We start from the raw sequence: 15,196 nt of genomic DNA on the forward strand, positions 1-15,196 counted from the left end.
TTTCGTAATCAAGCGCGCCAAAAACAGCAGCTCAGCACTCAGCAGTCTTAGCACTTCAGCAGTTAGCTTAATCACTGCTCTACAGGACTACGGCACCGGTTTTCATTTGAGAATTTGAACTTATAAAAATAAAAGACATACTTAACATAGTAAATTTATACAAATAATTAGTCATGAGTACTTCAATCATCACTTACGAAACTTAATTAAGTATTTACTGTTTAGTGGTATTCAAAGTTTCATAGAAAACAATAAAGTTCATTAGCATTGTGAAAAAGTGCACGATTTTGTACTACAATTATGCCTAGAAGGATATCACTTCTGCAAAATACTTTACTAAGAAATGGGGATAGTGACATTCCAATGGGGAGAGCAGATGAATATAAAGGGATTGATATTACAATGCCATCAGTTACTATTGCACCTCATGAACTTAGAAATATTATGGCTAGTTCGGAGCGAAGTGACATGACTCTTAGAGAAATGATGGATGACAGTACAGCTACTGGTCTTGTTTTAAAAGCTAAAGAGCCTTGGAAGGATATTCACTCAAAACTGCATTATGACTTTTTGGGTAGTTTTCAAGCTCACACATCTGAACTTCAGATTTTTGAAACCGTTGCTGATTTCATTCAGAATTGTACTGATACATTAGATCTTATGAGAGGTTAGTAAAATATTCTTCATATATATAATAATGTGATAACACTGATAACCATTTAAAGCTTTTATATTAACTTTTATAACTGAAGGTGTCAAATCAAAAGTGGAAAACCCAGATTTATCTCTAGAAGAAATGAGTTTAGAAAATGAAAGAAACATTTGGAGACTAGTTTACTGCCTTTATGAGAATCGTTTAAATTCAGCAGATTATGAGGATCAAATGGAATTAGATAATTGTAATATATCAGAAAAAGAGGTGATTGGAACTTTGTACAAGAACAGTAAGCTGATTAGAGAATATCAACTCATAATTGATTGGCTCGAGAAGAATGCATTAGATAGGGCTGACAGATTACCTTCAATAGAAAATTTTACAGATAGAACCATTGCTTGGGAGAATACTTTACATCAGCTACAAAATAAAAAATCTGAAATTACTTTTCCTTCGTCTAGACCAATTGTAACTTCAATGGATCCAGATGCTCCAATTAGAGAAGGCAAACCATTACATGATTTAGATAAAGAGGATGATGCAAGATTAGAAAAGAGAATGCTTATTGAGGTTTGCATTTAATCTACAGTTTCAACAGTTATCTCTAAATAATTAAAACATGTTCAATATATTTTAGGTACGCTGTGGTAGGCTACAAAAAGCTCAAGCACTAGCCATACATTGTGGTCAGCAATGGCGTGCAGCATGTTTACTAGGATGGATACCATATCATGATCCAAATTATAAAAATCCTCTCACTGATACAAAATTACCTGTAGAAGGCAATCCTAATAGAAGCTTGTGGAAGCTATGTGCTTGGGAGTTGTCTAATGATGATAGAGTTGGTAAGTGTCATTACAGTTTTTTAGTTTATAACTTGGGTATTTTTTTGAAATATATTTTCACATTTCCTTTTTATAAATTACAGGTCCATACTATAGAGCTATTTATTCTAGTCTTTGTGGCAATGTGAAGCAATTATTATCTGTGGCAACATCATGGCAAGATGGTCTTTGGGCTTATTTGAAAACTCTTCTTGATATCAAAGTGGAAGCAGAAGTGAGAGGATTTATGCCAAAAGCTTATACTGCTTTACCTGATGAATATTGGAAAGGTGAAAATACATTAGAAGATATTTTTGATGAATTGGAAGCTTCTAAAAATCCCGCTATCAATTCCCAAGCTAAAGAACCAGTCAATAGAATTCAAAAATATTTAATTTTGGATGAAATTACAACTTTGATGGATGATGTAGACAATATGATTGATCAAAAAACTTGCGATACTCAATTTCTGCGATTTCTTGCTCATTTGATGCTGTTTTTAAGACAAATTGGAAAAAATGTGAATGAACAGGCATCAGAGAAAGTTTTACTTGAATATGTTAAAGTTCTCATGGATCTTGGCGATCCAATTCTAGTAGCATTTTACACATCTACTTTATCAAAAGAAGCACAGATAACAAAATACGCTCAATTTTTGGAGAGAGTTAGCAATTATGAGGCTCGCAAAAAATGTCTTAACGCAGCTGAAGATGCAAACTTAAATGTTGAAGCAATCACTAAACTGGTAGTTGAAAACATTAGGAAGAAAGATAATGAATTTGATCCAAAAGATATAAAAGGTGACATAACGGAAACTGATTTGGAAAAAATTAATGCAATTGATTGGTTGATTTTCTATCCAAGCCAAAGAGAAGAAGCTTTGTGGCAAACCAATGCTTTAATAAGATATTTTTTAACTAATGAAAAATTAGATGCTGCTAGAAAAGCATTCAACAAGGTATGAAAAGCTTTAGACTATTTTTTAATGAAATTCTATTGAAATTATGAATATTTCTGTTATTTCAGATCCCAGCAGATGCTATTAATATAATTATGAATGATTTTCCTGCACTGCAAAATACCATTGAAAATTTAATGACTGCAAACGCTTTGCCTAAAAAAGCATCTTCATCTATCCGAGAATATTTGTGCTATAAAGCCTATTTGGATGCTAATGAGGGTTTTGCTGAATGGTTTTCTCACTATCATCACAACAGACCAACTCCTGTACCAGAACCAACAGCCTTTGCTACGTTCACAGAAAAAGTAGCATTTGAACATAAAAGTTCCATATATAACAACGAATTGGAAAGATGGAAAACTACTATGCAGCATCATACAAAGGTATAGATATTATAATTTTGTTATAATTATACTCTCGATATAAATAAAATTGTAGTCACTGTCTACATTATCTTCAATTGTTTTAGGCTGTTAAACAGTTGCTCTTTAACGTTCTTTTGTTTCCCGATGGTGGTTGGTTAATCGACTCCGTAAATACTACAAGTAGTGAACCCACAACATCTGATGAAATTTTAAGAGAGCATCAACTAGACAAACTTAGAAAATTATGTATCCCTAAAATCACTTTATTACTGTATACTGTGATGACAGAAATGAATCAACATAATGAATGCGTTCAACTGGCAGATATTTTAGCTTCAGAACAACATCAGTTATACAAAGTAAGTAATTTGTACTTTGAAATATAAATCAATAATATTAATAAATTTTGTTAAATTTAACTATTTCGTTACCAATCTCTAATATTTATGTTATAGGTATTCATAAAAGAAAAATCAAGAGAAGTTTTCAAGAAGATTTGCGAGTCATCTCTTGCTCTAATGGACCAAAAGAAGGATCCGTGGGGTTACTCCAAATAAAAAGTATCCAAGTCTTCGTGATCATCTTGTATATTATTTTAAATGAACATATTACGATTCTCACATTGTACATATTATACAACGAGAAAAGTGGCGTTATAGATTGAATTATATAAATGATTTTCATGAGTTAGACTGATGAAAATCGAATACAGTAATTTTTCTACTGCAGTACCATTTTTTTTTTGTCACTTTTTTATATAAAACCAGTGTATTGTTGATTACAACAAGTCAATATAAAATTTGTTTCAATTTTAATGAAAATTTTTTCTTACAAAAAAAAACTTAATTTTTAACCTGTCTATGTAGACAAAATAGGTTTATGTTACCAGACCTACTTTAAGCTTACAGATTTCGATTTTATAACCAAATAATCACAAACAGCATTTTACATTGACAAGGTACAGTCCAAAATTATCTAGATGTGTAATTTATGATCAAAATGAAACAACATATTTAGAAAAACCGATGATTCATTTTTCAGTGTTTAATTACTCTTGTTGACATTAGACTCTACAAGTCTAATACAACACATTTTTTGTCATCGATTTGTTTCGTTTTTAAATTTTATTTTGCTGAAAAAATTTACTTTACTTACATAATTTATAGGAATGAAACGGACGTCAAATATATAATCTCAGTTAATTTTTAAGAACGCTATACTTTTATTCGAGATATTGTCCATGTATTTTAACAATCGTAAAAAACAGCTCAAGTTGCGCAGTAGGGATAGGAATGTTTCATTGTTTACAATACCGTTTATGAGATTTATACTAAACCTTAATCATCATTAAAAAATAAATTTTTACAATATGCATTTGAACCAGTAGTACGTTTTTCAAAATTTGGTATAGGACTAACAAGGGTTGGAAAATCTTTCTCGAAATCAATCCTAACAATGTTTATTCCACACTTTATACAATCAAACGATTCCAAGATAAACTGGTATTTTTTTGAACCCCTATCTATATACAATAATGTTGCTTATATAGCCTTTACAGCTCCAGTGTATTGACGTATATAGTCAAAATATCATTAAAAATAATTAAAAAGCTTCCAAGTATTTCGAATGGTTTTTTGTTAAATTATTATTATTATTAAACGTTATTTTGTAGTTATGTAGAATAACTTAAAAAATAACAAAAAATCAAGTATACAATTGTTTAAAAAACAAACTACACCTGAACTTCGAAAACACATTTAATTAAACCCGTTAATATTACAATAAAAAAGCTCGTCGGTTATCGGTTGATATAAAAGCTTATATATTCTTTGATACCCTTAGTTGCAACTTTACAATTCAATACAGTATGGAACATGTAAATTCATCAGTTCATCAACTTTTTACGAATGTTTTTTTTTTTTAATATTCCATTGATAGCTCTTATTTCTTAATCCTATTCTAACATGCAAATGTGAAAAAAAGTCGGTTCAAATGTGTGTTTACTTTTTGAGTACGATCTTTTAAATGTTTTCAGTTCTTGTAATATGCATTCATAGCTGGTTTTGTGTGCGCACTGAAATCATTATCATCTTAGATTATAGTTTCTGTGCGTATTTGTTGGTACACCCATCAGTGTATAATACTTAAGTATCATCTTGTTTGTTATTAATGAAACTGTGAATCTTTTATATGCCTAATAATCAGCACTTAAAAACAGCTGAATTTACATTGGGAAAAATGTACCGACAATTTTATTTTTTTTTGTCATAAATATTTTTTTGTTCACGGTAGAAATGTTGTAAAGACACGATCAAGATCCAAGTACACGTATATGAAAGTTTTTTGAACGGTCTAAAAATAGAGAAATTGAAATTGAATTATTAATCTTACAAACTGTCCTTTTTTTCGCTAATCGCATTTTTTTCTCTGTAAGATTGAACTACGTGTTGCATCATATTTACAACCCCACATATAGATGAAGGTAAATCAAACAATCTGTTACTAGATTTATATATTAGAATGATTCATTGAAAATTGAACCAATTGACCTGTTTTTCATTCATTATTGAACATATAATAAATCAGATTTGAGTAAATAGCAATAGCCATTTTTTATGTTGCTGTGCTTAAAATTAACAATTCTTTTTGTGTCGTTTTTTTAACTAGTGACTTGCGACATTTATTTGTCGATATGCTTAATACTTTTGATATTCTATGTCTAATTTGTTGACTTGTTTGATTTCGCTTTCATTATGCCTGTGTATATTGTTAATAAATGTTTTGTTTTTTTACTTTTACTTACAATAAACCGCATAAAAGAATATAGGTTCTATATTAACTATACTATATGCTTTTTATATATAACGTATTAGGCGGAAAATTATACTCTTATATTTATATTTTAGCGTACTTTCTTCGTTCATCAAGAATCACTTTTGTTTTTGTTTTTTTTCCTAGTCTCCTTTATTTTCATTATATTGCGTTAAATATTGACACAATTTGTCGACTATTCAGTTTATCTCAAGCTTTCATTTTGTAATTATGCATTGAATATTTCTTTCTAATATAACTGGATGTATTGAATATACTTTACATTTTTTTCACAATTTATATCTTATAAATCTAAAAAATTTCGGTCTAATTTATTTATGATGTAATTTTTATATTTTTTTGTCACATTATTAGGGAAACATTTGTATATTATATTCGTGTATCCAAAACAATTTTATTACATTTTTTAATTTTAGTTTTAAATGATAACATTTTTGTAACGATGATCTTTGATCAGAAATTTTAATAAATAGTAAGGGGTTATTTATAATTACTTCTTGTTATCGCTATCAACTTAAAACTCTCTCGCACCTTAATAAATGTGAATAGAACATAAGCAATATATATACGATTTCGTTTAGAACGCAATTTAAAGTAAATTAATTTTAACTTATAAATATACTCATACTAATATGAAAAATGCTGGATTAGATTATTGTAGGACAATCGATAAACTGTTGACTTATTTGTAACTCTCTTTTAATTTGTGTCTTTTTCGTTATTTTTTCCCATTTTACTTGTATATTACACATTTTTCTTACTTACAAATTTTTTTCAAGTTCTGTGTTTTGCATAAGAATTATTACATAACAAATTATGTTTTTGTTTGAGGAAGTACAATAATAATAAATTTATTCACACGAAATTACTAAAGATTAAAATCAATTTTACTCGAAATAATTTCACAAATTCAGATTCATTCATATTCATTAGGATAAAATTAACTTGCACAATTTGAAAATTGTAATGTTTAAGCGAGAAAATAAAGGTATACTATTCATAATTATTTTTAGATACAGTAAAACATTTGATATAAATATATTAATCAATTTCACCAATTTTCTCTTCATGTAAAAATTATCCGAGAAGTTATGTATAAAAAAACTCATAATTGAAAAAGACAACTTAATAAAATATTTCTGTTCATAAAATCAAAATACATATTATGCATAATTAAACATAATTTTGATAGATATCACCTCTATAATCAGTTTTAATGTAGAAAGGAATTATGATAAATATTCACGTTAAATATATCTAAATATTTTGTAAACATCTGTATACAGCACGTAAATGTAACATAATGTAACCAATAATTTGCAAAGTTTGTTTAAAAATATAACCAAATACTTATTTACCATCAATGGTTAGATATAATTAAGTAGATAATGTAAATTATTCACTATATTATTCAATTATTATTAGCAACCGTGGACATCATGAAGCTGACCCGTAAAAAGAAAATTGTTTTACTGTCTAAATTTTCACCTTTTCATATTCATTATTGTCAATAGTTTATTGTAAGTTTGCTGAAATTCTCACAAATTTGAAACAATTCAATGTATTCGATTGAATCATATTATTGTCAGGTGTTTAATATTTTAAGTACGGATCAAAATGTAATATAATTTGTTCTATAAACTTCATTGTCGATAGTGAAGGGCAAGGTTAATTCTATCAAGCTTTGAAAAAAAGCTTCATAATTACGAATTCCTTTTAAATTCTTCACTATTAATTTTCTTCGGGACAGCCCATTGAAACGTGTCAGCTTTTATCTTAATAATATTTATTGTCATACATCACCCAGTGTGACTTGTATTTATATTCAAGCCAAATTTAACCACTATATTAATGTATTATAATAATATATTATGTATATGTCCCTTGCCTATGTGCGCATCGAAGAATTCGCGATAAACAACACTTGCATTTTCAGCATTCATGTCTACGTTATTTCCCTTAATTGCTCTTATATATGGACGCTTCAAACGATAGCTATACAGTAGCGTTTTGTTTTAACGCTCATAATCGAAATGTTTTAAGAAAGATATATTATCAATGATTTTAACGCGAATCAAACAAATAATCGCACATAAAGGAATTTTCACAGTCCTAATAATTACCAAGCCCAGTAATTAATTTCAGCTAATTATCCTTTTTATGAAGCTATTTACGAATAAGTCGTAAGAAATAGTTGAAAGGGCATTTAATATTAAATTTTTTTCATTGACATTCAAATTCAAAAACATTCATATACATAGACCTCGCGGCATTTGGAATTAAATCGTTTACTAACATTCTTCATGTGTATCTTTCACTTAGAATTATTACCATCACTCAATGTCATGGACTGATTATGTATTTAGTTGATTTCTTGGCTTTTTACACTCCTTCTGTATCACTTCCAAAAGGATTACGAAGTTGGTAACATCAATAATCTAATTTGGTCATTCTCACTTGTAAGTTTTTAGTAAATTTTTGTTAGTATCCCTTGAGCGTTTTAATACTTTCTCACCTGTGATGGTACTATGAGTAGAAGTTTGTTAATTCATACGTTACAAACGTGTTAGTGTTAAAATCGGTGTTTGCGTTAAAATGCATAGGTCAACATTTAAATGTACATATAATATTGATTACTCAACATTTTATTTGAATTCATATTTTTAATGAGTTACAATGTCAGGGACTTGTCACTTGATATTTAATTGAAACTTTCCATTTTTACGTTGATAAAAAATCTTCAAGCCATCTTACATTCATGTTATCGCACCAACGGTATATTAACATTTCTTCGAACGACTTTTTCTTAGTGCGTTCAAAGCAGAAAAGATAATTGTTTAAAAGCTCAAGGGACTGAATTTCCAAATGTTCGCGAGGCCATTTGACAGTTATACTCTTACTATGCGTCTGTTCCGTCTCAATTGTGTTGTAAGTAATAATAATAATAATAATATTTCAGGCACAATTATACTTTCATTCCGTTTATTAGGAAGATCCTCCGTAGCTCATATTTTTTTCTACTTTCGTCTCGTTACCTTTTCGTCCCTTTTTTTAAATTTACACATATTGAATACAGCGTTTGTTGTCAGCCTAATCCGATTATAATGACATGATAATGAATCATTTTAGCTATATATATATTTACGTAGATCTTTCAAATTCATTTTGTGGCAGATGAGAGAAAGAATTAATAAATTTATTGTCACTAATCTCCATCTCTCAGCCTTTATTATCTAATAATATAACATTTTTACTTAGTCTACCGCATTATTATTGTCGAACAGCATTTGTAGTCAATTAGTATCCTTATTGTCTACCGGAGTTCATCTTATGAATACTCACCTTAATACAATTCTAATTTTTATTTTGTGCAAAATGTACATTTTTTACCGGACTTTCACATTTCTAAGTTGATTTCAAAATCAATTGCAAATAAACTAATAAAATGCTATGGATTATTGTCTTGATTCGATCTATATTTTTAAGCTTTTCATTATCATCGCTAATTATATTAAGATTCAAACAAAGTGAACAATTTTTAATCCAAAGATGTTAGAACATATTAAAGATAACTTAGGAACGCTCAAGTCCATAATTAATATAGTTACCTAATCATCACTTCAGTGTACTTTTATTATTCGATGAATGTTGAGAAATTACTATTGCGATAATCATAATATTTGTTTTCTATACAAAGACCGTTTCATTTATTGTCAAAACGTTCATATGTCCGATTAAATTTATTGTCAAATGTCACGATTATTATCATCGGTTTCCGAATGCAACGCAAGTTTTTATCCATTCAACCTACGTGTAAACGTCTTTGTTATTTTTCTTAACATATACACTATGTATAAGGTTTGAGTGTATAAGTTTTGTCTTGTCGCTCTTATAATATATATATAGAATATGAAATATTTTAATCTGTTAGCTCTTAAAAATATCTCGATAAATCTTCTCAATACGCGCTTACGGGCTAATTACTTTCATACAACCTTGTATCGTGTGTGTTTTACTATAGTTGAGCAGGGTTATCGACAAGCCCACTTTTATCACCAGCTCGTTACTTTCATATTTTTCTTTTCCTTTCGATCAACTGGATACTTTCTTAATATTTATACCCTTGTTATTTGTCGTTCATTTCAATATTGACCTGTTGGTTGTAATGTTTTCGTGTGCTTTTCAAAAGTCTTGTACTTCCATTCATCTGCGTCGCGCAACTGCTGCAAGCAAAGCGAACGTAAGGACGAGGAGGATCGAAGGTGCGTATTGACTGGCGGACTGCGTGACTGGACTGCTACCTTCGTTCACCACGTGAATTTTCCAACCCAAGTTCTTGTGTGTATAACACTTTAGGACAATACAATTACATATTATTAAATATGGCCGAAGTTTCGTCGACAATTGCGTGAGATTTCCTTAATCTCCGTCGAGTTGTCTGACTTTACGCGTACTTGGACTACTCGAATTAAATTCGTTATATTGTACCTGGTAGTAAACCAAATCCGGCGTATCAGTTTCAACGTGCCACTCAAGAGTGGCGGATTCACCTTCTTCGCACTCAAGTTTGAGAGTGTCGAAATATTCACGGAAGGTTTCGGACTTCTCGCTCTGATCGGTGCGCTTGTGCACGTACTCGCAGTAGCGGCCTGCGGCGGTCGGGTAGGGGTAGTTGTTCTCGTCGTAGGCCACGCCCGCGAATACCTTCTGGCGGCGCTGCTGTGACGGATTCAACTGGCCAAAGCCACCCTCCGGGTTGTCGGTTATGTAGAATGGATGGTACCTAAACGACGATCTTTGCTCAGTTTATGCTTCGTAGGATACAAACGATTTATTTAATTTAGATATTCGCGTAACTAACTTTGCGGGGTTGGTCTTGTCCTTTCCACCTTCAACGATGAAGGTGATGTTCTGGCCTCTCTCCACTGTTATTTCCGGTATCAACTTATCGTTTATGTACCACGCAATTCCCCAAGATGGCTGACCTGTTTTATCGACACATGGTTGTTAAACATCAATGTAGCAAAGCTTTTGCACAGTGCAATTTTCATTTTTATTCTAATGACGTTACTGTAAGCACCAGAAACTGCTAGCGAAATAAATGCAATTTTGGCTTGTCGTAGGTGAACCTTGACGGTTCAATTGGCAAGTCAAAGTGTCGAAGCATCCAGACTAATTGTGGCGAAGGTGTTGCAATGCTGATTACAAATGATTCATACCAGTAATACGGGTATATCCTCTCTTGCCACCAGTGGGTCCTATCTTCGCGGTGAATGTATCCTCATTCGCGATCATCATTGGTGGCCAAGCCTTGATCTCCGGTTGTTTAGGTTGGTCGTAAAGCGAGTTAGTACACTGGTGCACTCCGCGGCCACCAAAATCAATGCGGAAGTCTTCGGTTGTTACGTCCGAAGCCAGGTGGGCGTTGGCCTCCCACTGCTTGTTCAGCTGGCCGATTGCCGCGACAATTGTCGTCGCCGTGTCGGGTATCACTTTGTCGTAGATCAATTCGTTCGTGCGCAGCGGTCGCTTGTACTTCACTGTCGATTTCACCATTCATTTGAATAGAACCAAATCTTTTTTTTTATCCTTTATTATTTTATTTTCGAACTGACAAGGACTGAATTTGATTCAACAGCGCTGCTTGACGATTGCGCGGTCAATTTTGTTTTATTCCTTCTCTGTTGGCAATGACTGCAATTACTTTTTCCATATTATAACACCGTGAATGCTTAAAAGCTTTTTAAAGTTCTGTAAGAGCGCTTTCGTAAAGTCAAATTTAATCTGCGATCAATGATATGCGAGAGCAAAATAAAATGCTAGAGAGCTTATGCTATAAATTGGAGCAGCTTTTCAAATGAAGCTTTTGATAACATTACGTATTGTGAAAAATCGAAGAAATTCGGATGACTTTTAAATAAAAAAAATAGAAATAGCGGCTAAAGCGATAAAGTCAATCTAGCGTATGACTTCCAAGTTATTGCTCAATGTTGGCATCTCGCTTTCTTTAACAGTACAATCAAAGAGACATTTGAATAGTAAAACAAAAGCTTACCGGTGGTAATGCTGTCGATTCTCGAACCGTTGAGTAGTACCGCATCGTTTTTGCCTCCAATCCTGTGATCGGGACAGACTCCATCTTTACCATCGCACTGTGAGTAGGCAGACATATAGTAGTCCTCGGCGATGTATTTCTTTTGGTCTTTGTTGTAGCCGATGACGACGATGTCGGCGCCAAGCATCTCAGGGCGACCTTCTTGACCCGACAAACCGAACGCCACATATTGGTCGTCCAAAATCCGACCCGACACTTCGATTATCACGTCATCGTTGATCAACTCCCAACGAACTTGCACCCGGCCGCTCAATAGCTCGACGCAGTTGCTCAGCTCTGGTGCTGCTGTGCTACTTGTCTGCAAAGTTTCACCCGAGGTTTGCTTTTTTATTCGACGCTTTTTCCTACGTCTATGCGGGTATTTTCACGCTCACTCCGAACAAGCTGTTACACTGAATATTTATACATATTTTCAAAATATAAGGGCACCGAAAAAGCAAGATTACATCATTCGACATTGAAGACCTTTATAAATCATTAAAACACTCAAAACTTATAGATAATTTTCTTTGTTAAATCCAAATATCAATTTTAATTGTATATTTACACGCAAAAGTAAAATTATAATAAATATCAATTAATCGAAGACTAATATAATGCAGGATTAGGTTCAGTGAGAACAAAATTAACTTTTGGTTAAAAAATGAACGAAATGAATTAATGACTGAAAATATAATGTCTCTGCCATGAAATTTGTATAACGCATGCGGGGCACGTACAAAATGAATTTTCCATCAAGTATAAATGAATAGGGATTTTGAAAAATAAGAAATTATGAAAATAGAAACAACAAAGAGCATTCGTTGAAAATTGTGACATCTAGCAAGATCCCTGGTTATTAATACTCACAGGGGTTATATACCACCATGGCGGCTATTCCATGGGCATGCAACAAAAAGAGTTGGATGTGATATTATTGTTTCCTAGGCACTTGATCGCTAATAATTCTATTGAATGTAGAAAGCTCGCAGAATTATATTGGTTAGAAATGTGCAAACTAATACTTCAATAGAGGTATGCGATGATTTCGGAAAGAATGCCTTGATCCTCGAGCATGACGCTTAACGATGAGCGACAGAATGATCGAAAAAATGAACAATGAAGATGTCGAGAAACAGAATTGGAGAAATAAGACGAGAGAAGGGGAAAAGGTAAAATTACCGCGATCTTGGTTTGTCCGAGAGCGGGAGGTACATTGAGGTCCTTTGGTATGAGCACGTGTCCAAAGTCGTGCTGGTACTGCACACACCAGACGCCCAGCCAGTCGATGTCGTAGACGGTGAGGTTGCCAGGCAACACGATCTCGATGTCCACGCCCTCGTAGCCCTTCAGTACCTGCGTGCTGTAATCAGAGACGACACGTGCGTCCCCCATGCACATATATTCCTTCAATTCGAACTCTTCACCTGTGTACGCGCGCGGCTTTCAAGTGTATTGCGTTTCCGCTGTCGTGGTCGTGAGTTATGTCAGTCAATTTTCATGCTTGATTTCGTCAAGTTCAAAGGGATTCGCACTCTTCGAATTTTCGTTTAATCCGCCTTTATTTTCAGTTTATGGCTGACTGAGAGTGCTGCTTTACTCTATGCGTCATTATTACTTTTTCATTATTAGTGGGCTTCTGACAAATCAGAAAAAGCTCGTGACATCGACCCTCCGAGTTGGTTTGAATTCTGGAGCTTACCAAACTTTTTGAACGCGAACTTTTAAATAAACAGTTAAAAATCTTAATATGCTCCAACGGTTACAAATCAAAATAAATAGTTTGAATGTTTTACATTAATAATAAAGAAAGATTAAAAGTCCAATACGAATTTACAGACTGGTCAATGAAAACCCGCAGCTTAAAAGCTCGACGATCCAAGCTGGCTTGGAGCGTTCTGAAATGTGACACATTTGGTTCGACTACACGCTTGAACTGTGCAATTATTTGACTGATTGCTGCGAACGATGAAGATCCGACTGCGCAAAAAAGGTCCCACCTGTTCATCTCATTGGGCACCCTGATTCCATGAACGTTGGGCCTCTCACCTCGGCCAACCCAGAAATAAGCGTCAGGCCCAGCGCCATCGTAATGCAAATTCGGTATGTAGAAGGTTTTACTATCAAGGATGGTAATGTTGTCACTGCGCAATCCGTGAGCCAATCTTGAGAATTCCGGCAGTACGCGTGGCTGGGGTATGGTTATGTTGGATGGAATTATAACGTCGCCAAAGTTTACCTGCAATTCAAATATTAAAGGACAAACATCAGCGTATACTCGCACTTTGCTCGTTAACTTCAAAACTGATATACGCGTTCATTTCGAGAAATTTGAGAGACTCGCCAGAGCCTCTTTCGAAATGAGCCGCGCGAAAATTGTGTAAGGACCAAAGTAATGAGAGTCGAATGACAAACGAGCGCTAGGCATTAACACCATTTTGTCCCTCTCGCTTTGGAAATTAGCGTGAAGTCATAATTTCTCGGAGGAGAGGGCAGGTGGAGTGGGTCCCCGCGAAAATGTGAGCGCACTTGAATTTCAATTCGCGAAGTCGATCCATCATTTCTCTGAGCGTTGGCGCGACGTTGGATTTGACGCGTCGCCGTGGGGAGTCGTTTATTTCGAGTTTCGTCAAATGTCGCGGCGGGGCGAGTTTTACGACTTTATATAGGTATATCGCGAGACACGTAAACGAGGGTTCTCGTGATTTTCGTGATCCCCTCTACTCTTGCGCGCGTTTCGCTTCGCAAGCAGCCTAATTTCTCAAAGTCGGAAATCTCACGCGCTCGTGTTCCGAGGATGATGTATATAGGTATTTATCACCATCGCACAGCTGTATCTACCAGATAAAACTCCACTTTGTGCTGTGTAATCAATTGTGGGTAGTATACATTATATCATTGAATTCGTTTAGGCATCACCTTCGTGTCTAAATGATTATATCTTGTTTTTTCACGTCGCAAATAGACGGAGTGTGGTACCTATGCTCTGATATCATAATTATCAGAGCATTATTTCAATATAATTATAAAAATATTTCAACAACATGCATTGCTGATGAATAAATTGGAGTGTTACTAAGTAAGCATATTCGGCGTTAATTTGGTGAAAAGACTGTTATGAGATACTCCCCTAATTACTAACATATTAAGAACAAAAACATTGCTAGATGATTTTGTTGTTCTCTTCGACTGTTGACTTCTCAGTCAAACTTGATAATTAATACGTGATATACAATCTTATTAATAAACACGCCTGAGTTATTTTATAATTAGTTGTGTTGTTATTTATTATCGTCTGAGTGCGAGCGTAACAATATTTGTACTCTACGATACAACTGTTATTTGGTCGAATGAATAAATAGATATATACATAAAACTCATCCTAGCACTTATAAGGCTAATTGAATCATTTTACGTTTAATGAAGTGGCGTTAAGAACTCTCAATAATAAATATTGCGCTAATA

General features: G+C 33.3%; 2 protein-coding genes across 6 annotated transcripts in view; one reads left to right on the top strand and one right to left on the bottom strand.

The window, feature by feature from the left end:
• Positions 1 to 62: 62 nt before the first annotated feature.
• Positions 63 to 6,555, top strand: LOC131668138 (nuclear pore complex protein Nup107). The gene is made up of 7 exons (XM_058942037.1): positions 63 to 667; positions 753 to 1,225; positions 1,293 to 1,500; positions 1,584 to 2,437; positions 2,506 to 2,823; positions 2,910 to 3,164; positions 3,261 to 6,555. Exons 1-7 carry the CDS (start codon positions 301 to 303, stop codon positions 3,360 to 3,362), a joined length of 2,577 nt encoding a protein of 858 aa, XP_058798020.1. The 5' UTR covers positions 63 to 300; the 3' UTR covers positions 3,363 to 6,555.
• A 364-nt stretch (positions 6,556 to 6,919) lies between these two features.
• LOC131668139 (protein Skeletor, isoforms B/C) overlaps positions 6,920 to 15,196 on the bottom strand; it is a 59,029-nt gene continuing 50,752 nt past the window's right edge. For 4 of the 5 annotated variants that reach the window (XM_058942039.1, XM_058942040.1, XM_058942041.1 and 1 more), the window contains exons 5-12: positions 13,732 to 13,970; positions 12,914 to 13,094; positions 12,602 to 12,625; positions 11,693 to 12,050; positions 10,857 to 11,177; positions 10,499 to 10,622; positions 10,126 to 10,420; positions 6,920 to 9,987 (exon numbers count right to left, since the gene is read on the bottom strand). In XM_058942039.1, the coding sequence (XP_058798022.1) occupies positions 9,841 to 9,987; positions 10,126 to 10,420; positions 10,499 to 10,622; positions 10,857 to 11,177; positions 11,693 to 12,050; positions 12,602 to 12,625; positions 12,914 to 13,094; positions 13,732 to 13,970 (1,689 nt within the window). In that variant the 3' untranslated portion in view covers positions 6,920 to 9,840. The remainder of the gene's footprint in view (positions 9,988 to 10,125; positions 10,421 to 10,498; positions 10,623 to 10,856; positions 11,178 to 11,692; positions 12,051 to 12,601; positions 12,626 to 12,913; positions 13,095 to 13,731; positions 13,971 to 15,196) is intronic. The other variant, XM_058942042.1, reaches the window with a different exon arrangement.

Source organism: Phymastichus coffea, unplaced genomic scaffold, assembly GCF_024137745.1.
Source record: "Phymastichus coffea isolate CEN01 unplaced genomic scaffold, Cenicafe_Pcof_1.1 PCOF00074, whole genome shotgun sequence".
NCBI lineage: Eukaryota > Metazoa > Arthropoda > Insecta > Hymenoptera > Eulophidae > Phymastichus > Phymastichus coffea.

Bases quoted from the DNA above. Each gene is read 5' to 3' on its own strand.
- LOC131668138 (XM_058942037.1), top strand. From the start codon at position 301: ATGCCTAGAAGGATATCACTTCTGCAAAATACTTTACTAAGAAATGGG. The intron at 668-752 runs GTTAGTAAAATA...TTATAACTGAAG, and splicing joins TACATTAGATCTTATGAGAG to GTGTCAAATCAAAAGTGGAA. The intron at 1,501-1,583 runs GTAAGTGTCATT...TATAAATTACAG, and splicing joins GTCTAATGATGATAGAGTTG to GTCCATACTATAGAGCTATT.